The sequence below is a fragment of the Perca fluviatilis genome, chromosome 3 (genome assembly GCF_010015445.1).
Source record: "Perca fluviatilis chromosome 3, GENO_Pfluv_1.0, whole genome shotgun sequence".
Lineage (NCBI taxonomy): Eukaryota > Metazoa > Chordata > Actinopteri > Perciformes > Percidae > Perca > Perca fluviatilis.
The window spans coordinates 1,167,174-1,191,631 of NC_053114.1; the positions used below are offsets into that span (position 1 = coordinate 1,167,174).

The 24,458-nt window shown below is 40.6% G+C and overlaps 1 protein-coding gene across 3 annotated transcripts; it reads right to left on the minus strand.

Moving 5' to 3' along the window:
* Nucleotides 1-9,288: 9,288 nt before the first annotated feature.
* Nucleotides 9,289-23,713, minus strand: LOC120556384 (homeobox-containing protein 1-like). Of its 3 annotated transcripts, none has more exons than XM_039795957.1 (10): nucleotides 23,547-23,713; nucleotides 17,553-18,056; nucleotides 15,495-15,580; nucleotides 15,291-15,401; nucleotides 13,504-13,660; nucleotides 13,293-13,375; nucleotides 12,403-12,498; nucleotides 11,794-11,882; nucleotides 11,383-11,466; nucleotides 9,289-11,011 (listed from the first exon to the last, which is right to left on the minus strand). In XM_039795957.1, exons 2-10 carry the CDS (start codon nucleotides 18,053-18,055, stop codon nucleotides 10,694-10,696), a joined length of 1,527 nt encoding a protein of 508 aa, XP_039651891.1. In that variant the 5' UTR covers nucleotide 18,056; nucleotides 23,547-23,713; the 3' UTR covers nucleotides 9,289-10,693. The 3 variants fall into 3 exon arrangements, with proteins under 3 accessions (XP_039651891.1, XP_039651890.1, XP_039651889.1); XM_039795956.1 differs by having other exon boundaries at nucleotides 11,794-11,885; XM_039795955.1 differs by having other exon boundaries at nucleotides 11,794-11,888.
* Between the last annotated feature and the right edge of the window lie 745 nt (nucleotides 23,714-24,458).

Consider the following 24,458-nt stretch of genomic DNA (forward strand, 5'->3'; position numbering starts at 1 on the left):
GGTAGTGAGTCTTCACCTTTTTTACTACCTCTTTCTCGCCTGTCCACAGTGTTCGGCCGACTTCTTCCCTGAGGCCTTTTTTCGCTGCCAAAGGCCCGTTTTCACCTGGTATTAAAACCTGATCTGAGTGGACTGCTTTATGTACAGGTAAAACCACTCTCAGGGCGCATTGCGATCCATTAACTCAGACCACATTCGGAGGTGGCTTAGGCCACATGTGACCTCAGTCCTGTAGCAGTGTGTACGCGTCAGTGTCCTGGTCCACATTAAGGAATGCCTGCTTAACTGTGAGCGAACGTATGTACTCATTCAAAGTAATTATTGTGTCACAGAAACCACTGAGACTGAATTGTGAGTTTTGGATGTTATCATACTGTAGGGTGAGCAGATTTCCCAGAACTAAAACCGGGACACTTTGCGCGTGACCGTAGTGCTCGTGTACGCACACACTTTTTAACGTGAACATGTGCCAGCTCAGGACAGACACAGACAGATTAGAGACAATTTTGCCAATAGCAACAACATTATGGGGTATCTCAGTTAATATTCATGAATTTTCTTGGTATGTAGCCTACATATCTAAGAAATAATATTAAAAGACATTGAGTTTCGTGTGGGACCAATTTATTTTTCAAAATTAAAGCATTCTTTTGGAAAATCCACCCACTGAACTTGTGAAAAACTTAGTGAAAAGGTATTTTTCATTGCATGGCACTAAACTTATTTGGAACCGCTGCCACAGGCATTTATCCGTGTTTTAAGACCCCAACGTCACTAGGATTAGGTTATGGTTATGGTTATGGTTAAGGTTAGGTGTCTTGAAGTCAGCGGTCACAGCGCTGCCTGGAAGGAGACGTTGGGGGCTTAAAACACCATGGAGCGCCACAGGCTTGAACTAAAGTTATGGAAACACTTTACAGTAAGGGTACATGAATTATGAATTCATGCATGAATTAATTTATGATTTGTGCATTACTTCATTCCTTTACATCTTCTGAATCATCAGGAATTGACATGAGTTCCTAGCCTCTCATTCATGACCTCATGTATGAACAACACATCAACTAAAGCATTAGGTAAGGTGGGGACATCATTTTGCACAAGTTGTGTTCAAATCAGAATTTGTGCAGTGATATCACATTATTTTGCAGAAAAATCATGATCATGCTTAATAAATCATAATTCATAATGATGTGCCCAAGTACCTAATGCTTTAGTTGTGTTGTTCATGTATGAGGTCACAAACGACAGACTATGAACAAGTCAATTCCTGATGATTCATGGGATATTAAGGAATGCAGCAATACATAAATCATTAATTACATAATGCATAATAATACATGTCTCAATTAATTCATGCATGAATTCATGATAATTCATGTACCCTTACCGTTAAGTGTTACCAGTGTTATTCTAACAAACAGCGCGCGCACACACACAAATGTCCTCTCATTTGATAGAGCAGATAGCTTCCCTGTTGGAAACCTTCATTCTGTGTATTTGTTAGAGGAGTGAATCCAAACTGGGACGTCTGATCACCCATCATACTGTCGCTGATGTGATGCTGGTTTTGTTCCTGTGCTGCTTGCTCTTATATCCCCAGCTGTCTGGAGATCTGTGGCAGCAGGGCATATAGCTAATGCTATATAGAGCATATAGCTAACCCTATATAGAGCAGGAAAGTTGGATCCGATCACAGGTGCTCACTTGGGACACATACTGAAAGCAGTCCACCTGTGATCGGATCTCTCAGATTGGATTTTAATTAATACCAGGTGAAAACGGGGCCAAAGAGTTGTAACCTGTCTCACTGCTGAACTGGCTGCAACCAGTTCCCTTTCTGTGTGTTCTGAAATATTCGAATAAGCCTCACAAACAAGCAATACCTGGCTGTCAGGTGATGCGATGCAGCCTTGTTGCAGTTTGTTTTGTTGTAGTTTTTTGGCAATGACAGATTATGTCAACAGCGGGGTTCCAGGAAAACTTTCAAACACAACTTCTCCTCTTGGTGCATTTCAGAGGCAGTTGGTATCAACGTAATGTTGCATTAAAATTTCTTAGGTACCAGCAGCCATATTGACTGAGCGGTGTAATAATGGAAGGCTAATAGGAGCTTAAGGAGAGGGCTTGGTGCTTGCTAAGTCAGGGTGTTTTAATAGAACCATGTTACTCCTGCAGAAAAGCCCCTCCAGTCCCTGTAAGCGTTGACACATTCAGCTGAAGAAAAGGTAGAATAATAGGACATGAGTTTAATGTGGCCTCGGCCCGGTCAACATTATTACTAGATCATCCTAACTAATCATCAATCATCAATTGTTTGTTGCTACTGTTGATTCTGTGGAACGGGTTTGCCTTGATGTGTCATGTGTATGTGTGAGTGCACCATTGGAGTGGTTGTTCTATGTATGTATGTATGTATGTATGTGTATATATGCGCATATTAAGACTTATAAAAAGACAAATCTGAGCACAAGTTTGGGTTTTGATTAATTTAATTGTTTTATGCAATTCTATGCTGCAATCCAAAGAATAAACATGTATTATAATACATTTATAATTTTCATTTTTTTTAATCATCTGAACAGTAATCTGGTAAGAAAAAATAAAAAAGGAAGTTTTAAAGAGTATTTGTTCTTTATTTGTACCAAAGTGATTTAACGTTGCAGCATGTAGTGTTAGACGTTTGACTTTATTAAAGACTGTGGCCGCTCCAGAGGTAAGTAGTAATGATTGATTTGCATTGTTTGAAAGATATATGTACAAAAGATGCTTTTTGATGAGGTGAGGTAACTGCATTTCTTAAAACAAACCTGGCTCTATTGACTTAAAAATAGGGCCAGGTTTTAAACAATTTAAATCTATCTGATCAATCTGATTTGATTCATAAAACCCAGAATCAATCTTTCTCTGGTATCCTATAAAACTAGAAGACCCATTGGGTTCAATAACGCTTCAAAGTTGGGCTTAATTTTGGCGAGGGAAAAGGCATTTCTTTAAAGGGGTCCCTTGACTTCACCTCACGAAATCTAAATGAAAATGTCACTAAATAGTGACTGACTGTAGCTGCTGGACTGCGTAGTGCGTTTGTGTTAAATAACGGGCTAATTCTTAATGTAAACATGATTTTTAACAACGCACCAGGTTAGAGGGTTCCTTGTACAATTTACAGCATTAGTTCGGAGAATCTTTTTCATATCCAAGCAAAATTTGGTTTTGTAACTGAAATATCCCTAACCAAATTCATATTAAATCGAGTCAGAAATCAAATCAGGAAATCAGTAGCTGTACCCGGCCCTTCTAAATAATCAACTATACTGTATGAAAACAATCTTAACTCATTGTCCTCTTACTAACTTCTGCCGGAGCTTTCAACCTTACACATGGAACCGCCCGATGAAGTTTGCTCAGTTGTCAAGGAGATGGATCTGTTTATAGTACGAAGTCGTTATCTCAAACTTCATCTGATTTGGGATTATTTCCAAACTAAAGAGTGAAATTTGGTTTTCACAGTTTTGCTTATTTCATGTGAAATTATTTTTGTGTCTGCGGTTTGAAGTGAACAGGGCTTAGTCGAAGAAAGGGATCGCGTATTTGGATGCACCAATTAGTTTAGCAGTATTTGGATCAAAATGTGATGATGATGATTGATGAGTTTGTGGATCAAAATCTGATCAGACCACAATCCTATGGTCCGGATGAAGCAGGTTAGCGGAGTTTTCATTTTCTTTGATTGTTACTTCTGTAGCTGGGAGTATTTAATATTTGAGAAAAAAAGTTTTCAGGGACAGTTTACAGTACCCCCCCCTCCCAAAACCCTGTCTGTGTTAACGGCACACACTGTAGCAAGTACAATCACAACAAACCAACACACACTGCATGGACTCAGATCACTTTTTATTCCCTTGTAAATAGAATATCAATAAAAACACACCTTAAAAATAACAAATAAGGTTTATCCAACAGATGAAAAAGTAACAAAGGCATATGTAGAGTTTCTACATAGCGATTACAGAACAGTCTACCGTCCAAAAAAGGCACTAAATCTTGAAATAGAAAAGAACGAGGGGATAAAAATCAATTCAAAGTGATACAACAAACATCCTGTTGAGGTTTGATATTTTTCATTCTATAGAGAATTATTGAATAATTTATTGCCAAAATGAAATGGAAGCCACTCAGAAGTACAAAAAAAAAAAGGTTTTTAAATGACTGACCATTTTAAAGTAGTATTTACAGTAATTGGCTGATTAAAGGACATTAACACTGGAACATCTACATTTTATGTTGAATGCATGAATGATGAACTTTTTTCACCTAAATTAAAAACAGCATTTTGGAATACAACTGTTCAAATGTCCTACAGCATCTCGTGTGTTCACAACACTGACAAAGGTAAGCAACGGACAGCGGCAACGTCCAGTCCTGAGGCGTGACTGACTGAAACCACGGCAGGCCTCACATCCCATTCTCTCCCTAACCCCACCCCCATTAACACCCCGATAGTGTCCCACTACCAGCCCAGTGACTACACAAACAGAACCACTTTTTACTGTACTGTCTGTGTAAAAGGGTCAGTAAGATGGATTTGGCAAAACAAAGACTAATGGGATCAAGATGTAGTCAACGCCAGGGATGGGATGGGAAACCTCCGCCAAGAACCAGCGGAAGGAAGCTCATCTTTTTTTTTTTGTGGTATTTTAGGCCTTTATTTGATGGGATGGCTAAAGTACTGAAAGCGGGGGGGGGATGACATGCAGCAAAAGGCTGCAGGTCAGAATTGAACCCGTGGCTGCTGCATCAAGGACTGAGCCTCTGTACATGGGGCGCACGCTCAACCAGGTGAGCTACCCAGGTGCCTCCGGAAGCTCATCCTTAAAAACAAAACCGTAGAGGGAGGCAACGGAGGGCTGAAGGCCTAAAACTGACCAATGAGAAGTGTCCGAAGGACACAGGGCTGATCTCACTGGAAGAGCAAAGGCTTTCTTTGTCATTTATGGGAAAACTGGTTCTCCATTTCATGACAACTTTGACTTATGCATTCCAAGTTGATGATAAGAATAAACACTTTGTAAAGACAAAGTACGGAGCCAATTTGGGGTCAAAAACTGAAAGCAAAATGAAATGTCAAGAAACAAAGAGCAATCGATAGGAATGACAAACAAGACGAGAGGTTGTGAGTTTCTGTTGACTTGGTGTGTTTTTGTTGGTTATGGTCTCATGTTAATTCTCTTATCGTTTTCATTTCTTTTTACTTTCAGATTATTTGGCTCTAAAATGACACTAATAAACAACTTTTTCATTTCACATCAATTTGCTGCTTCACAACTCCAAAGTACAACTTTATGAGAAAACCATGAAGGCAGCAACTGCAAGGATTCAAAATCCTGAAATAATCTCAAACAGCACGTCGTTTTAAATGAACCCACGGGTTCTCTTCAAAGGCTTCTGCTTGGCAGATTTATAGAAAAAATAATAATTCTAACCCCTAGTGGGATAGTATTTTTCGATGTTTTGGTGTAAATAATTCAAACAGATGATAGAAAAGCTAAGTCACTTGCTAATGATGACTCAGAGTATTACAAACGCTTAAAGCAAAAGACACGTGGGACAGCTGTGCTGCCGTACAACGAAGGAGACATTCCACCCCAAAACTTCAATTCTGTCAGACGTTCAATCTGGAACCAACACTGTTAGTGCTCCACCAGGAAGAAGGGAAAACATATTTTATAAGTATTTCTTGGACTTGGTGGAAGCAGGAGCTTATGAATGATAAATAGTTTTTTGGAGTGGAATTTCCCTTTATTTTCAAACTTAATATTGGCTCGAGTTTGAGAAGGAATTTTCCCTTTTAGAGGACGCTGTCATTTCCGGTGTTCCAGATCAGCCGGTGAAGCGTCTTCATAGCCGTTAATCTCAGAATAAATCAGCTCTGCGGTTACTTTTTACCCTCGACCGTCTAATCTTGGATTCACATTGAAGCAGCTGTGGAGGAACCTGCGGGCTGTAGCTTATAGCTGAGGGGGGTAAAGTGAGGTATTTGTGTCGAGTTTCTAACTCTGAACTAGTAGCTTAGCCTGTAAAGCACCTGGTGATGAACAATAATGAACCGGTTTGAATGAAGCCACTTTAGTGTCGGCGCTTTCTTGCATTGGTTCTGATACAGTGATAGATGTACAGCCATTGTAGAAGTCCCTCTGCATGCACTAATCCTGTGTTAATGCACTGAAATAAATAAGGCACTTCAACTAAAAACCATACAGTACAAGGCATGTGTTGACATTGTAACATTACCGAAATGATTCTGGATTGCTGGATCACCTAATAACTGACACACCAAACTCCAGTATTATTTACTCTTTAGCTAGTGGGAAAGGGTTTAGTGTCAGTCGTTAATGTGTCACACTGCTGAGTGAAATATAAGCTAACTACACGTATGCAACCAAAAGAGGTGGATACCACTTTCAATGTCGGATAGAATTTATACAGTGTTTAAGAGTATCAGCTACTGAACCCTAACTTTCAGTATCATTAAAATGTAGTTTTTAGTTAGAACCTGATCAATTAAAGCTGCACTTAGCTTTTTTGATATTAAAAGTGGCTCAAACGACTATGTGTAAAGTGAAAAGGTCACTCGTAGTGGTGAACCACAGACAATTATCACCCAACTCTGTAGCTCCTTCATCATTTTTCCCCTTTTGGCTCATTGTTTTCTAGCCCCCAAACTCCACTCTCATTAAAAACGGGTTTCCAGCTGTAGCCACCCTGTGTCTTATAGTGCTGTACACTACCTACCCAGCAACTAGCTCTTGGACCTAGTGGAGCATTTAGCAGCTAAAGAGCCAGATATTGTCCTTAGGGGTCGGTGGAAGCCAAAACAGAGTTAAGTCAATCTTGTCTGCTGGATGTCTAACACGTTCTAAGGAATAAGTCAGGGCTGTGTGTTTGCTGCCAGAAATGTATAGGATGCTGCTTTAAGATACCCACATCCCCACCTTCATGCAACAGTGTTTTGAAAGGCTAAATATAGTGCATACTATTGTGGGATGGTTAACAATAAGCTAAGAAGGTTTCCTGATAAACACGTGGTAAGTTATTTGTGGACTTTTTAAATTTAAAAGGGGAACTATGTCCATTTCCAAAATGTATGTTCATGTACATACATGCTATTCCTATGGTATAAGACAGTCCAAAAATATTAGTAAACATGATCAACTCTCTCCCGAAATTCCCAAAACTAGTGTGGAAACTCAAATTTGTGACATCATCAAGTACAAAAAGTCTGGAAGTGCTTCATCGACAATAGACTAGGATAGATGTTCTAGATGACGCTGAGAGCTGCACGGGAACATTTCCTCTTTCAAATCTCACAACACTACCATCGAATGGTAGCCTGACCAGCCAGACCCCCCCCCCCCCCACATCCAGATGTTGGGTCTGGAAGCTCACCATTGGCAGGGCTCTATCTGAGGGGCGGGATAAATGGTCGTCCTTCAAATTCCCTCTGCATGTAATAGGATAGCGCTCCAACCAACCAGAGCAATGAAGAAGGTAGAGAAGCTAGTTGATAGATTAAACTGTAAACTCCGAACACATCTTCCTTTTTTAAGAATGACTTCAGAGCCGTTCTTTGTTCTTTTCTCAAAGAAAAGCTGAACTCCAAGTCTTCAGAAGACCACTGTTCACCAGCAGCAGCAGCCATAAGCCCCGCCCACCGACTCTATACACGATGTGATTGGCCTGACCAGAGTTTGGTTTTTCCAGCTCGCAAAGCCAACGGAGACCTAGACCCCCCTGGCTGCTAATTAAATTTGCTACCACTAGGGTGCATCTAGATTTCTAGGCTAGCAGAATGAAGCTCATCTGGGTATAAAAAAAGAAAAGAAAATTCCAGACTATACTTAAAGTGCCCATATTATGAAAAAATCACTTTTTCTGGGATTTGGGGTGTTCTTTTGTGTCTCTGGTGCTTCCACACACATACAAACTTTGAATAAAATCCATCCATGGTGTTCTGAGTGAGATATGGTTTCTGAATGTGTCCTGCCTTCAGTCTCCTGGTGAGCTGTTCAAAATCGGCGTGACGTCACAGTCCGAAATGAGCTGGCTAACCACAACCGTTAGCTCGTTAGCATGCTAACCGTTAGCATTGCTAACGCTAATGCTAACGCTAGCATGCTACATCGTTCTCAATAGCAAAGCACTGCTACAACACACACAAGTTCACCATAATCTACAAAAGAACTACTTACATGTGTGCCCTCATTTAGAAGTCTCCCAGCTAATCCTGCCTTGTAACTGACTGAAGTTGGAGAAACAGCCTTTCTTTTACTGTCTCTAGAGTTAGCTAGCTGACATGATCTACATCTGAGCTACTGAGCATGTGCGAGTGCAATCAAAGATAGTACAGAAGAAGAAGATGAAAAGAGGTCTCACTCTGTAGCTAAAACAGAAACCAGGTGAAAAGAGGATCTGCAGCAGTGAGAGAGAGCTGTGCAGTACAACAACAATATGGTGTTTTTTGAAAATTAAACCATGTAAACCTATTCTGGTACAATCTTAAAATACAGTTATGAACCTGAAAATGAGCATAATATGGGCGCTTTAATGTCATCAGAGGTTTGAGACTTACTTCTCTGGTTTCTGGCTTTGAGAGAGAGTAGCCCATGTTCACAAATATTGTTTGAATTTTCCTAGGCCATGGAAATAACATATTGGAATTCATAATTTAGGTGGTGTTCCCCTTTAAAGAAAATGTGTGTATTTAAGATAAAACCCATGTATTTCTCACCCAACCAGTTATCAGACCAAGGTAAGTATCCCCTCACTTCAATGGCAAAAACTATAAAGGAAAACCTGACTTTTAATAATTCCTTGTGGGGATGTAGATAGACCTCTACAATGGCTGTACCGGGATACATATTTCTTGGTTTTACTAGTTTATTCATTATTCTAAAGAACAATTCTTGCTGTGGTTGGTTCGAGAGAATCCAACTCACTCACTAAATCTGAACTATTCGCTTTCTGAGGAAAACATATGTTTCCCAAATCATGTTCTCTTCCTCCTGCCTCTCTGGTCTATCAGTCATTCATACTGATCAATCGAATGTTTAAACGGCAGGGACTCTAAGCACCATCACATGGATCCAATAAAGTGTCATTTAAAATGAAAATACAATTTAAACTTGACAGTATGTGTTTAGAACACATAGCATATCAAGCACAAACACAGATATACCTAAAACAGGAAATGCATTTTCCTTTGCAATAATTTGACACATCTGATGCATCTTTGATTAGCGTATCTCTAATACATAGTTCCACCCATGACTATCACACACTCAGAAAATACACACAATTCAAACTTAATACTTTGGCTAGTGCTTCACTCACCTTTCACCAACAGAAAGACTCACACTGATAGTTTCTCTCATTTGAAGCTAATACGTCTATATACTGTAACTAGAAATGGATCAGGGTACATATACAGTATGTACCCCACAGTTTATATAACATACTGTATATACGTGTGTTTGCATACATCCATGTGTAGTATATGTATGTATTCATGTTACACGTTGTTACACTGTTGAATACCTCCCAACTGACTGACCTGTATTGATTATAGATCACCTCACAGTGAGCATTCATTCCGCCTGGTCAGCCATCGGCCACAAACTCATTCTATTATTCAATTCTATTTTTCTACGGTTTCGTCTAGCTTCAACATTTATGTATTGATTACCTTTTATTTTATTACTTGTATTTAATATGGAAACAAAGAGAGACCACTGGAATTCAGATAGATGGTTTGTGAATTAAAACATTTCAATGCTATCCACTCAGTGCTATTTCAATTTCAATTAGGTATTCCTTTCTTTGCTTCCATATATTGAGCTTATAAACCAGGGCAGGGTACAGAGGTGCGGGTCCTTCTGTTTCTTTCTCTTTTTAACATTTCAAATCATCTTTAGGCCCACAGAAATATTCCCTACGTGCTGGGATTCTGCTGTTCTCCCCACTGGAAGGAACCAACAGCCAAAATTTGAAATGTAAGCAACTGTGATTCATGAATTTAACATAATTTTAAAAACAATCAGTTAAACTTAACTTCAAATTCATGCATTTATCTTTTGAGGCTGTTCAGTTGTGTTGTGATCACAGTGCAAGACCCTGAAATGATTTGAACCCTGTGTCAAATACAGTGTTGTCCTGCGGTGGAGAATGCAGTTTCCAAAAAAATCTGCACAATGCATCAAGTCCCGTTAGACAGTCCGTACGGAAGATTTAAAATGCCTAAAACAAATCAGCAAAGAAATAAAGTGAAAAACAATACACACTGCTATGTGTCATAATTAAATAATTCATAATCTATTTCACTTTCTTTGTTTGATTTGTTATTATATAGGCATTTGTAATCATCCATAGCCTGCTGGGATGCACTTTAACAAATCAAAGTGTATTGTTATTATTATCATTATTATAATATACTAGTAATGCCTACAGTATAAGAGCGTAGCAGAGCAGGTTGGTGGTTGGAGGTAGGGTTGGGAGGTATCTCAGGGTTGGAGTTTACACGACTTTTGGTCTTCTTTTTTTCCACTTATTACATTCCTATAAAATCTGCTTGCATATTAACACACCTCTGATCCTGTTCCATTCATCACTCTGACTACTCCAATATCCAGCACCCATTTCAGTCGTCCTCCAGCGTTTCCGTCTTGATGTCATTCCCAATACCGCGCCCCGCCGCATCCACCTGATTGGCTAGGGCTTGGTTGCTGTGATTGACAGCCGCCTTCTCCAAACCGATTGGGTCCTGGGGCTCGGACAGCGCGGGTTCGTCCTGGAGGGAGGGCGAGGGGGGAGACCAGGACACGCCTGTCAATCTGGAACCTTCCGCCTGAGGGCCGGCCCCCGACACGAGGGATCGGCCAATCAGAGAAGTGCCTCTCTGTCCAGACAAGCCTCCTCTACCCAGGGCAGAAAACCAGCTGGGGAGCATTGTGGGTACCTGAGCGAGAATAGGAGAAATGATTAGGTTTACTGTAAAACTGCCCTCATCACTTCATCTGAGGCCAGAGGTCTTTCATCAATGCAATAAATAGTCTATATCCACGATATTCCACATCCAGTCCCCTTCCTCTGTCTTTGTGTTGTAATTTTAACCTCTGGTGGATTTGTGAGGACTACGTTAACTGCTCCTCAGATCTCTGCAGGGTAAATCCAGACAGCTAGCTAGACTATCTGTCCAATCTGAGGTTTCTCTCGCACGACTAAAACTACTTTTGTACTTTTGAACACACACCAGTGTGTGTGTGTGTGTGTGTGTGTGTGTGTGTGTGTGTGTGTGTGTGTGTGTGTGTGTGTCTAGTCGGGCTGTACCTGGGTTGGAGAGGACAGGTCAGCTCGACTGAAACCAAAGTGCCTGGCTGAAGCTCTCTTGTCAAATAAGGACACCTCACAACCCTGTGACAGAGCGGCACACAGGTTACACAATAACCAGGTCTGCTGTCACAAGAATAGTGTCATAATGCCTCTAATCTACACAACACAACTAGTGATTCATAATCTTTGAGTCAAATACGTGACTAAATGTAAAAAAAACAACAACAAAAAAAAACAGGTTACACAAAGAGGAATCAAAACAAAGTAGATTGTGTAATGTTTCATACACTGTTTAACTTTACTGATGGACAAACTTCACTGAGCCCTGGATGTTTACTGTTCCACACGTGCATACCTCTGAGCTGCTCGGTGCAAAAACATCCTACAACTAATTTACGTGCAGTTTACCTGGTCGGGGAAGTCGTTGCCATCCACCTCGTCGCTGTTGGACTGACCGCCTGGACTCTGAACCTCGATGCCGTGGCTCTCCAAGATGGCTGCTTCTTCAAAAACACAAACCTCATCATAGCATATCGACGTCAAACAACAACAACAACACACATAGATGCAAGCAAACAGAGACGCAAAGTAAGACTGAAGGAGTTGCTGTATTTATTTATTTTTAAAGCAGAACAACTACTAGTGCTGTTGTTAAAAATAAGGAAGCATTTCCAAGAGTCAAGAATTTTCCAGGAATATGCCCAGATGTGTGTGAAATTCTACAGCAGTGTTGTGACGAGCAAGCTAAGTGTTGGCTGTGATACAGAGAGCAAGCAACATCCAGTTGGTCAACAAGGACGTGTGCTGAAGAGTAAAAGCTCTTTCATGTGTGTTTAATGATTTATTGAGAGGCTGACAGCACACTGGATATATGGTTCTTAAAGGGATAACATACATTGGGTTTCTAAGTATTTTCTTCATGTTACGGCCTTCAGTCATACTAGGATATATTGTGTGTAACTCTAATAACATTCACTACTGTTAACACACACACACATACACAGAGGTAGACATTACCAATGTTAGCACGCCTCTTGATGTCTTTGCGGCGGTTGGCAAACCAGTTGTAGACCTTCAGAGATGTTACCCTCTCCAAATCGGACAGCTTCTTTCCTGTAACACACACACACACACACACACACACACACACACACACACACACACACACACACACACACACACACAGATCTCAGCTACTCATGTGACTGTTTTGAAGGCTCATTCAAGCAGATTTGATTCCACTGGTCAGAAAGTGTCATCGAGGCAATGTGAGGTTCTTCCTTTGATGGATGATATTTGCTTTTTTTCCTGAGACACGAAAGCTTACAATGGAGTTCAACGATTCATTGCTGCTGCTAATTTTATCCAACATTTAAGTATTATATGTATATATAAGTAGTGTGTTTGTTATGAAGCAACTCTTCTAGTTACTTTGTTTTTGTTGCAACATGACCAATATGTATGGAACCAAGAGAGTAGTTAATATCTGATATATGAAAATGGCTGGCAATTTGCAGTCTTGATAAGTGGACAAAGTAATGGACATGACAGTGTTTTAACTATATCATCATGTATTTCCCCATCGGTCATTACTAAATGGAATATGACTCATAGCCAATTACATATCTAGAAATATCCATGCAGTTGCATTTAAGCCATATGGCTACTTGACATGAACATGTTATTAAAGAGGCCGTTGAACAGCCATGTGCAAAACAATAAACGCTCGTCCTCTCACTCAGTAAAAGCTGCTTCTGATTCAAGAGCTAAATAACTACTTTATAAGTATGAGCCAAGTTGCTAAAAGTAAAGAGTACAACTATTTTGTAACCAAGCAATTATATATACAATTTATAGTAATGTACTATGGATTATAAATGTAGTCATTCCTTCCTGTTATTACCTACCTGGTTTCTGAATGACAGCGTTGCAGGCGGTGGCGATCTCCTCTCTCTTGGCTTCATCGGGGTACTGGTTATCAATGAAGTAGCTGTGTAGACACACACATATTATACGTATAATTATACCATGCCATGGTATAATTACAAAGCCAATCAAACATGATTAAATACACTTTGAGCCAGTCCACACCTCCTCCTCACCCCCCAGACAGCTCACCTCTCCATAACAGCCAGACACTCCTTCCTCCAGGTGAATCTGCTCCCTCGCCGCAGGCGGAAGCCCCCGGGGGCCGAGCCAAATGGAGGCGGGGCTTGATGCCAGTCCATCACCTCCTCCAGAGCCAATGGGGCGGCTCGCATAGCAAGAGTGGCACCTGAAGTCACAGACGCCAGACAGCTTTAATAATAAGAAAGCTTATTTTCATTGATGCAGCACCACTGCATCAGCTGTCTATCGTTTTGTCTCTCAGACATTCTCACAAATGAAGCTGTCTGTCTGATAGGGCTGCACAATATGAGGAAAATATTTAATTACGATTATTTTGACTGATATTGCGATTGTGATATGATTCACGATGTCTGACAGCAGCTCTGCTATGTTCACATTTTAGAGAACGTTAATAATATTTCTCTCTCTCTCTCTCTCATGCCTCTATGTTTGCATGCGATTGGAATTGGGACTAGGCCTGCACGATTCAGGGAAAAATATGAATCATGATTTTTTAGCTTAGAATTGATATCACGATTCTCTGCCACGATTTTTTTCTCACAAAGTGTAATGTTTATTGCACACACAAAACATGACAAAACAAAACAAATTGGCAGTACCAAACATAGATTTTTTTTTTGGCACCTATAGCACATTGCACATCACCACAAGCCTGAGGAAACACAAAGGCTTCAATGAAATAAAGTACATACCGGCCATTTAAGTACAGTAGGCTACCAAAAATAGTGACATATAACACACTGAACTAAATATGGCCCTGATACAGGCTCTATCTCTACTCTTTGAACATGTCTTTACATAATTGAAACATGTCAATGACAAATGTTTTCAATAAAGGCCTAATTGGGACCTCCTTCAACATGGCGAGCTGATTTCCGGGTCACAAGCTGGAGGATCGAGGAGTCGAGGAGGTACAATTCTAGGAAATGGGAAAGGCCCAGTGTGATGCTTAGAGTAGTAAGACTAGTTCCACAGCTGATTGCTAATTCACAAGCTCTTTTCTATTTAGCGTTTCACCACCTAAAAATAGGTCTCAAATACAATAATGAAAAGAAATCATTGTGTACTGCAAATTGACTGTGTGTGTACACTTCATCATGAGGTTGTAAGGACAAAGAGTCATTTATTACACCTGACTTTCATTTATTTTAGAGCATCTAGCCAAATGAAAGTCAAGAGATTCTAATTTCTCTTTTTAAGGGGAGACACAGGATAACTGGACTGTACTGGTTTTTCATACTGTACATTCCACTCTGTTGGTATAACCACAATGTATTTCTGTAACCAGGGAGATCTCAAGATGCCCATAAAAACGCAAACCCATTCCGTGGCTTTCTTTTCTGTCTGAAAACTCTTTGATTACAACTTACAGTTTGTCACATCTGCAACTTTATACCATAAACCTGTCCTCTGCTGCGAAATTAAGGAATGTAACTGTCCTATTTCTTGTTGAAATCCAAGCTATTAATACCAATGAGCTGAGGTAAAGTTTTCCTTTTCTGCACTGATGTATTAGAGCTGTCAATCTGGGGGTGTCCAGAGTCCTACTCAAGGAGACTTTGACAATACGCAATGACAACCTGTTTTAACAGATAACAAGCTCTTGCCATTGTGTTGTAGTAGGGATGTCCTCCTAACTGAATGGCATGATTTTTGCTCAGCCAACGTTAAGAAACTCCAGGTGTTATTGAAGTATTTTTTTTTTTTTTTTAACAAGTGGAAGAGTTGGGGGGTTATGCAGGAGATGTAAGCGTGATGGTGGTGGGGGGTGTTACCAGGGTTGCTTTTCTCCAGCTGGTACCAGCGAAAGAAGGCTCTTTTCTTCTGCTCGCTGAGGTCTGATCCCTGCTGTAGGAGCCAGTGGGAGATCCGACTCTGACTGATCCCTGAAGGAAGAGGAACAGAGCGAGATCTGTACCGTCAGTAGGCTGGACGCTTGCTGGCATGTCAACCCTTTCTGGTGGTTAGTCGATACTCACCCGTTACCTGAGCGACCACAGCCTGGGAGATCCGCCTGTTCGCCAGGAAGGACTTAATCTCTTCTTTGATTATAGCACTGTCCCTCCTACAAGCAGAGAGGGGAATATACTGTTTAATACTAAGTACAATAACTGTTTACATCTCTCAACAGTCTCACATTTCACATATGGCACATAGTAACAGTCACTATACTTAAACCAGCTGTAACTCTGCAATCCACATATATATTACTGGCAGCCGCTGAATATGTGCAGGAATCAGAGGCCAGATCCTGCTGCTGTAATATTCACTGCTTTCTGGTTTGATTTCATCTTCACACAACCTCAAATCAATACCCATCTGATTGCAGCTGTCTGACTGCAGACTACAGATGAGCTGCACTAGTGAGTGAGAGTGAGAGTGAGAGTGTGTGTGTGTGTGTGTGTAGGCATAAATCCTTGTATCATATTCAGTGTGAGCTACAGGCAGGCTTGTCGACCATCAGACCCTCTGTATTAACACCTGCTCTCCGGTGCAGCGATCTACTGTTTATGGGGGGTTCTTCATAAATCATATCAATCACAATTATGTAAATTATAATTCAGAGTAGTAATTATTGTCATGGTTGTAGCAAATCCAGTTGGTCGTGCTAGTGACTTTACTTTGTACGTATCAACTGCAGTATATGAGACAAGATATAAGTCCATTTTAACCACCATTCCTAAACCTTACATTAAGATTAATACATTTTGTATGATTTCTTAAGTATTTTAAATGGTCTCGTCAAAGTACATGTAAGACATTTCCCCCACTGGCGACAGAAAATAGTAACTTTTACTTTTGTCAGCCTTCTACTGAGTTGGCACACTGAAAGGAGAATAGACCCTTTTTTATTTTATTTTTTGGGACATTTTAGGCCTTTATTGACAGGACAGCTGAATAAATGAAAGGGGAGAGAGAGGGGAATGACATGCAGCAGAGGGCTGCAGGTCGGAGTCAAACCCAGGCCCGCTGCGTCGAGGAGTAAACCTCTATATATGGCCCCCGCTCTACCAACTGAGTTAACCGGGCGCCCAGACCCTTTTTTTTAAACACATATCATCATCATCATCATCATCATCATCATCAGTCCTTTATTCTGTCGTGAGAACACTGTGGGAAAGACTCTCAGACATGTCATAACAGGGTAAACACAGCTGCAGTTATTACAATTATGAGATGGTTTGTTTGATTTTGGTTTACCAATTCACAATTATTGTTATTATTATTATTATTATTATTATTATTATTATTATTATTATTAAAAAGTGACGAAAAGGTAGCACAGTATTTTGTCCTTCCCAAGTTAAGAAGGACAGAATATTGCACTCAGCATTTTTATATTAGATCCATATATTTAGATACTATGTTTACTTTGCTATTATACTGTACATCTATGAAAAGTGTACATTATTGTGAATCCACGTCTTCCTTCATTTAGTAATTCACGTTTTTCTGACGGGGGTGCTAAATTAAGCATTAGGTGCATGTTTCAATTGGTAAACCTTTTATAGCTAGCACTCTCAAAGCTGACACTACTCTGTGTTCACATTGGCATCATTAGCATTGCATAATAGCAAATGTTACAGCCAATGATACAGACAGTTTAAATAAAGTTTGTTTAAGCTTGTTTAATACTGTCAGCAACAAGCTTATTGGAAGTCTAAGGAAATGAAAATACATGAGGCATCGAGTTTGTCAACTAGTTCAAACATGTTTATGCACTAAAGAAATGCACTGGCCAGGGCATTTTACAGTGCAAATGAAATCAACTTGTCATTACTCCCTGGTGGACAAACTATAGCATGGTGACACCGTTTCAAAACATATCTTTGGCCTTTCTGTACTTTGACTTCTTGTCATTATTCGGCTGACATACTGTAGAGGCTGATACCGATATGTCTGCAATGAGCAAATATCGGCCAAAATATTGGCCTGGCAATTTAATCTACTCTGAGCTGGTCTGGCCTGGTAATTCCTGGCCTTGTCAGTTCTGGTCCAACCTAGTCTAAGTTAAGACAGGTCTAGTCTGTTCTTACCTCATCAAGTCCTCCACCTTGTCATCAACATCTAAGTCCTCTTCGCTGGTCTCGAACCCGTAGCCTGGCGCCGTGACACCGCCACTCACAACAGCAAGAGGAAACCGGGGAGGAGACAGCTTCCCGTTGGTGACAGCAACTAGGCCGTTCTGGACTACCGCTGCCATGGTGACAGGCGATGCTACTGGAATCGGTAGAAGCGGGGAGGCGGTGTCGAAGTTGTTATTAGGTGACGGGGAGAGTCGGTTGCTAGGGAAACTTGTCTGAGTGGCGGTGGAAGTCATGGAAGAAGAGGCGACGACGATACTGGAAGAAGACAAGGAAGACGAGGGAGGCATGTAGGGAGGCTTATGGGTCAACTTGTGTCCATGCTGGCGGTCCAGGTGGTCCAGGGTGTCCAGGGCGTGGAGGACCTCCACCTGTGTTATACCTGTCCTCCGTAGCCTCTGGAGGAGGTCAATCTGCTCGATGGTGAAACGAGGCTCCTCACACTGCTGGAACATCCTGGAGGAGATCGTTACAATACCATTAATGGCAAAGGAAGAGGAACCCCCTACATTTACTTTCTACTTTGTTGGTAAAGTATTTTTCTGCAAACAGAAACAATTCTACACATGTAGAACATTTTACTGTCTCTAAGCTTTACTTTTATGCAACTAAACAATCCATAAAAAAGGAGCGCTGTTTTAGGAGTGGATCCCTCTTGTGTTTGTAGCACGCACACAGGCGCTGTGATTCACCTCTTGCCATTGGTTTTCCACTGATCCAGTTGGTGGCAGTAATGCCCAAAAGGAGAGTAGCAATGCACCAACAAAGAAAAAAACTGTGAACTAGATAACTTTGATGTAAACAACGCATAACATAATTCAGTCCTGGTTGATTTGTCGACACTTGTGGTTACCATTGGTAACTGTAAGTGAGTTTTGACAATACAGGTCCCACAGCACCAATTTTGTGTCATTTCTAAAAAGAAATGACATCATAATAGTCACTGAACTGAACTCACGTATCGACCACTGAAAGGATTCATCGTGTCACGTTCATTTCATAAAGGGGACTAACGAAGACAGTAAACAATATTGTCCAACATGGTTATACTAAACTCATGCTCCAAAGTTGTCTTCTGCATTGTGTAATTGCGGGCATGCGTGCACTGGCTTTTATATTCCACATCACGTTCAGTACATACATGCATTGTTTTCTGAGAATCCCTCGTGCATTGGGTGAACAATTTAAACCCACCCCATAAAGAGGGCCAGACCAGTGGCAAAGAAAACTCATTTATACTGAGGAAAGGAAACCAACTAATGCAAATACATTAAGTGACTATTGCACAAAAAATACTGGTAATGAATAGTGTCAGAAATGGAAGCTGATGTAACGGAAATCTACATTTTCTACTTCTGATTAATTGATACATTATTACCCATTAGTGACCTTTCTCTACCCACTGAGCTTCACAGACATCAGAGCTCAGCAGCTGCTATCCAGATATGAAATGCATTCCTCCAGATTAAATAAGGCTCATCATAGTGGATACATGTTTAACCACATTAATCATGATATGTTACCCAAATGACGTAATGTGTGGTATGTTTTCAAAAACGTGCTCACTTTATTGTAGCTTTAACAAAAAAGAAATGTTGTTTCTCATCTATATTGGTTTGATATGCTATGTTCTTTTAAATGTGCACTGATCTTATAAAAAGAAATGTCGTAAAAATAGTCACTGAACTGTACTGAGTAAGAGCAAGAGAGGATAGAGAGATAAACGAAAAATGAGATAACACATCTGTCATGATGCTTTTCTTTCTAATGCCGAGAAGAAAAACAGGCACAGCAGAGAATCAAGTCAGCAGACATGTCAACACTTATATAGCAAAGGAGGGTGAGGGTGACTGTGTGTGTGTGTGTGTGTGTGTGTGTGTGTGTGTGTGTGTGTGTGTGTGTGTGTGTGTGTGTGTGTGTGTGTGTGTGTGTGTGTGTGTGTGCGCATACGACTTGGGAAAAATGCCAAATAAACTGTACATCTCAGACAGCCCAGCTCCATACTTAGTTTCACTGCAGCAGAAGATGAGTCACGCTGCATAAAGTCAGACTGATACATACGATCCATACAGGACTGCAAAATTATCATCTCAACTATTATGTTTTCAATTTCATAATAATTGTTTCAAATTAACAATGAAATGATTTGACTTACTCCTGCATTACTGTTACTGCAGCTCTTTACAAAACTGATATAATTAACATATTATATAGCATCCTTCCTTGTAATACACTGCCAACCAAACTACCTGTGGTTCAGACAACCAAACAAAGTGGAGCATGCAAGAAAACTAACCACATAAGAATACTACTTAATTGAAAAGTGACAAATATGTTGTAGATTTTTATCACTGTGCAAATATTCATAAATATCAGCTTTTATGCCTTTCTCCAAATAGCCGGCAGCAGAGAGATGAGAGGAAATGAAGAAGAAAAAAGAGATGGGGAATGGAATGGCTAGATGCAAACCAGATGCAATCTAGAGACAATTTTAGAATGATCAAAGGAAACAGGATGTATCTAAGTGCCATTTGAATGGTCTGCATACAACCAGTGACAGCCTTGCAAAACATGCACTGAAGCTGTGCAATGAAGAGCAAGAACTGCTAACAAAACCTGCTTTAACTTTACAGACACCTGGCCTCTACTCCAACATCTCCTAACGTGTAGGGCTGGGCAATATGGAGAAAATCAAATATCACGATATTTTGACCAAATACCTCGATATCGATACCGTGTATCATAGTGTTGACTATTGGTGCTTTCACAAAATATTTACACAATGACATTTGTGATAAATAATCATCAGTAATGTGGATATAATGACTAAGTGGGTAAAGGCAACTAATAGAACAGTTACAACAGTCTGGTAAGTTCAGAAAATGACATCACTTTACTGTAATGCAGCCTTTAAAAACAGGAAAAGACACTTTTTTGGGGCATTTTTAGGCCTTTATTGACAGGACAGCTGAAGACATGAAAAGGGGAGAGAGACGGGGAACGACCTGTAGTAAAGGGCTGCAGCTCGGAGTCAAACCCTGGCCCACTGCACTGAGGAGTAAACCTCTATATATGGGCGCCTGCTCTACCAACTGAGCTATCCGGGCGCCCAAAGACAACACTTACGCCATATTACGATATTACCATATCCAAAATCTAAGACGATATCTAGTCTCATATCACGATATCAACATAATATCGATATATTGCTCAGCTCTAATGTACAGCGACATTTGAAAACCCATCTCTAATCAAAACAGTTCCATTTTCTAAAAGAGAGCTGGAATATGATGGATTCTGTAGATTTAAAATCAATCAATCCACAAACAGTGGAGGATTAAGAAAACACCACGAAAAATGTGACTTTAAATAAACAAATATTCATTTTTTTTTTACTTGTACACCTAGTGACAGCTGACCAAATGTTTGGAGAGATTTTAATAAATGATTAACGCCGAAAACACACCAAGCAGAGGCAAAGTGCCACTCGCTGCAATAATTACATGTTTCTGCTACCGGGAGGAGTGAATGTGTTTTAAGCCCGAAGAAATTCTTTGTAAACATAGGTCAACAATTCACCGGAGTCACAGTCAGACTCTGTTACTGATTGGCTGCAGGTACTCTATGGCTGACGTTTAGTTTGGCCGCAACATCCCATTTTTGGCGTAAATCACCCACCAGGGAAAAACAGGGGTATTTTGGCCTAACCTATATTACTGAATCAGTCTCTAGCAGCCACTTCCCTAAACTTCTTTAAAAATGTGCTACTATTGTAAAAAGACATAGTGGGTTTTAGATGCACAATGACACCACAGCACAGGAAACCAACTTTGATGTGCTGTATGTGCCACAGAGTCTGCCGGATTAGTTTGAGTTTAAGCTTTTATTTTTTCACACTATCTGAAACGAGGATCCAGCCACCTTGGTGGTCCCTGAGGTTTCTAATGATGGCTGCAGTAGATTAACAGTATTTGCAGCAGCCACACTCACTTTGGTAATGAGATAGTCTATATATCGACAAGGTTACACTTCTGGGATAGCTCCGTTGCGGCCGGAAATTCCGCCGGATGTCCCTCATTTTGGCCGGATGTCCGTCCCCTTCCTCTGTCTTTGTGTTGGCGTTCTAAACTCCGGTGGATTTCTGAGGACTACGTTAACTGCTCCTCAGCTAGCTAGACTATCTGTCCAATCTGAGTTTTCTCTTGCATGACTTAAACAACCTTTAAATGCACAAATGTTCCACCCAAACACGTTCCGGATATGATGTAGTCGCTGTCGGCGGTACCGTAAACAGAAAACATTTAGGTGAATTTAAGTGATTGGTAGGAGGAGTTACTGCTGCCGGATAAAATTGATAAAATCAATTGGTGCCAGCCTTCTCTTCCCTGCCCTACCACCTGTGTATGTCTACAATGAACCACGACTGAAGAGGACTCTTCCGGTGTCTCATTGTGCACATTAATAGTGTTAACAATCCTAGTACCTGGTAATCAGCACCCCTCGTACAGTCCTGAATAGTAAATACTTCACACAAAGAGCTTAGGATTTAGAGGACTGACTGCAAACCAGTAGAATACTGTAGAATAATATAGTGTGTTACAGCATGTGTGACTATGTGAGGCTGGAATAGAGTATGTGTGCAAGTACAGTAGGGATAGAGGGACTAGTAATCAAATAGTGCTGACTGGCACTGCTTAACTCCTTCCGAGATTTGTGCTAAGCAGCAACAGTAGGAAGTATAGGAGTGTGGGCACACGTGGAAACACACACACACACACACACACACACACACACACACACACACACACACACACACACACACACACACACGGTAATATATTAGTTTGACTCAAATCATGAGGTGTCATTGAGCAAGACACTGAACCAGCTCCAGGTGCTGCTCTGTAGCTGAACTTGACCTGAACTCTGACCTCCCCCTGGAGCAGAGAACTCTCAGCAGATCCCAGATTACATTGGCATACACCAAGAAACTCTCAAACGGTCTCTAGCTCGAGGCTCTGCATCGCCATCAGGTTCACTCCTCACACCTCTCAGACAAACTTTACAACATGCAAAAACAGGATCTCACAAAGTATTTGTCCAAAATCATTTCGTGTATACTTGAATAATTACTTCTAAAAAAGAAGGTTTAACGATAAACTGTACTTCTATTCCTGAACCCAGTGACCTGACCTAAGATCCTGACCAGACGTGGCATAACGTTGAACTGCGTCCTGGTTGTAGACATGTGCCAGGAGCACATAGCTAGACAAGTCATTTAATTAAAGTAGGCAACTTTTTAACTGGCCTCGAAACCTAGAAATGTACCCTAAAACAGAACAGCAGTGGCCGCAGACTCCACTGTAGTAGTCCCAAATGTCAAGGTAGCCCCAATGCCGAGTGTTTGCTTTAAATGATCGACTTTCACGCCGAATCACATCAGGAAAAAACGTGTTTTAATTTTGTCCTGCTTCTAGGAAAGTTAGCCAGCCCGATAGAGGGTGTCTTTAAACGTTTTATGAATAATGAAGGACAACTCCTCAATTCGGCATAGAGCATAAACTAATCCATTCTACGCACAACAAAACTGTACATCGCATTGCTTGCTCTCCTGTTGTTTCACCGTAATAACCACTCTCTACTTAAATACACTGTGCATCGCGGTAGCGAGCATTGTAGTCCAACTGTAAAAGTTGACATTGTGTTTGATTAACTGTTTCCTGGTGAACTATGTGCACGCCGAATTACAAACGGACTCTTTATTATTCAGATAAGACCGTGTAAACCAGTTTAGGCAGTGTTGACATTAACCGCCAAGTAAAACGCCGCAGCACGGTCGGATTTTGAAGGAGTTTTCAGTTCTCACCATAGAGAGAAAAGGTAATGTATCGGGCTAGCAGGACCGTTTTAATACTGCAGTAGTTGGAGCTGCAGGACTTAACTTACCTTAATATTCCAGTCTAAGAGCCTCCACAGATGTTAATGTTACCATATATCCTTTGCCTTGGGGCGCCGGGACACACGGACACTGACAGTTTTCCCAAAATGTCTCCTCTGTTTCTAATTGGGTTTCAATCCACCGTCAAACAGATTCGCCTTTTGTCCGGCAGACAGGCGCCATGTTGACACAATGACGCAAGGACCGACGGGAATCGCAGTTTACGGAATTTGCCATCACTGTACACAGATGTGCCAGTTTATTAGGTACACCTGGCTACAACTGAAATTAAATACAGTATCAGCTCGTCTTGACAGTACCAGAGAAGTATTGATTTAACTCTATGGACAATAGGGAAGTTGCACTATAGGTTGTTTCTTATATGTTAACGACACTATGCATGTTCAGTGGCAGACTTCTGTCACTGTCATGCAGACAGGTTGAGGAGGTCCTTTGTCCCCAGCGCCATCTAACTCTTCAATACCACACAAAGAGGGAGGGCAGAAATGGACTTTTCAGCATGAGCCTGTCTCTCTCAGGCCCCACCACCATTACATCTCGGTCTGCTGTACACCTGGCTGTCTTATAGGCTACATTAGCCCTCCTACACAATCTGGACTGTGGTCATAACATCTACATCTTATAACTTATTCCCTGTTATATATTGTTCTTAATGTATATCTATTTTACAAGCAATTCTAAATCTATTGTTTACATTCTTTTCATAGTTAATATTTAATAAGCTATTGCACTGTTCAATCCCTGCACTGTTCACTTTTGCACTACCACCATTGCACACAGTCTACCATAGAACCTTTAACTCTTTAAATTTGATTTTGAGTGATTTTTATAACTTTAAATTTCTTAGTGATTTTTATGTATGTGATATATATATATATATATATATATATATATATATA

What these genes read in the sequence shown, in the direction of transcription:
- LOC120556384 (XM_039795955.1), bottom strand. Translation starts at nt 18,055, where the DNA reads ATGTTCCAGCAGTGTGAGGAGCCTCGTTTCACCATCGAGCAGATTGAC. An exon ending in TGTGGTCGCTCAGGTAACGG is followed by an intron (nt 15,402 to 15,494) that starts GTGAGTATCGAC and finishes CTCTTCCTTCAG; the next exon opens with GGATCAGTCAGAGTCGGATC. An exon ending in ACCTGTCCTCTCCAACCCAG is followed by an intron (nt 11,012 to 11,382) that starts GTACAGCCCGAC and finishes ATTCTCGCTCAG; the next exon opens with GTACCCACAATGCTCCCCAG.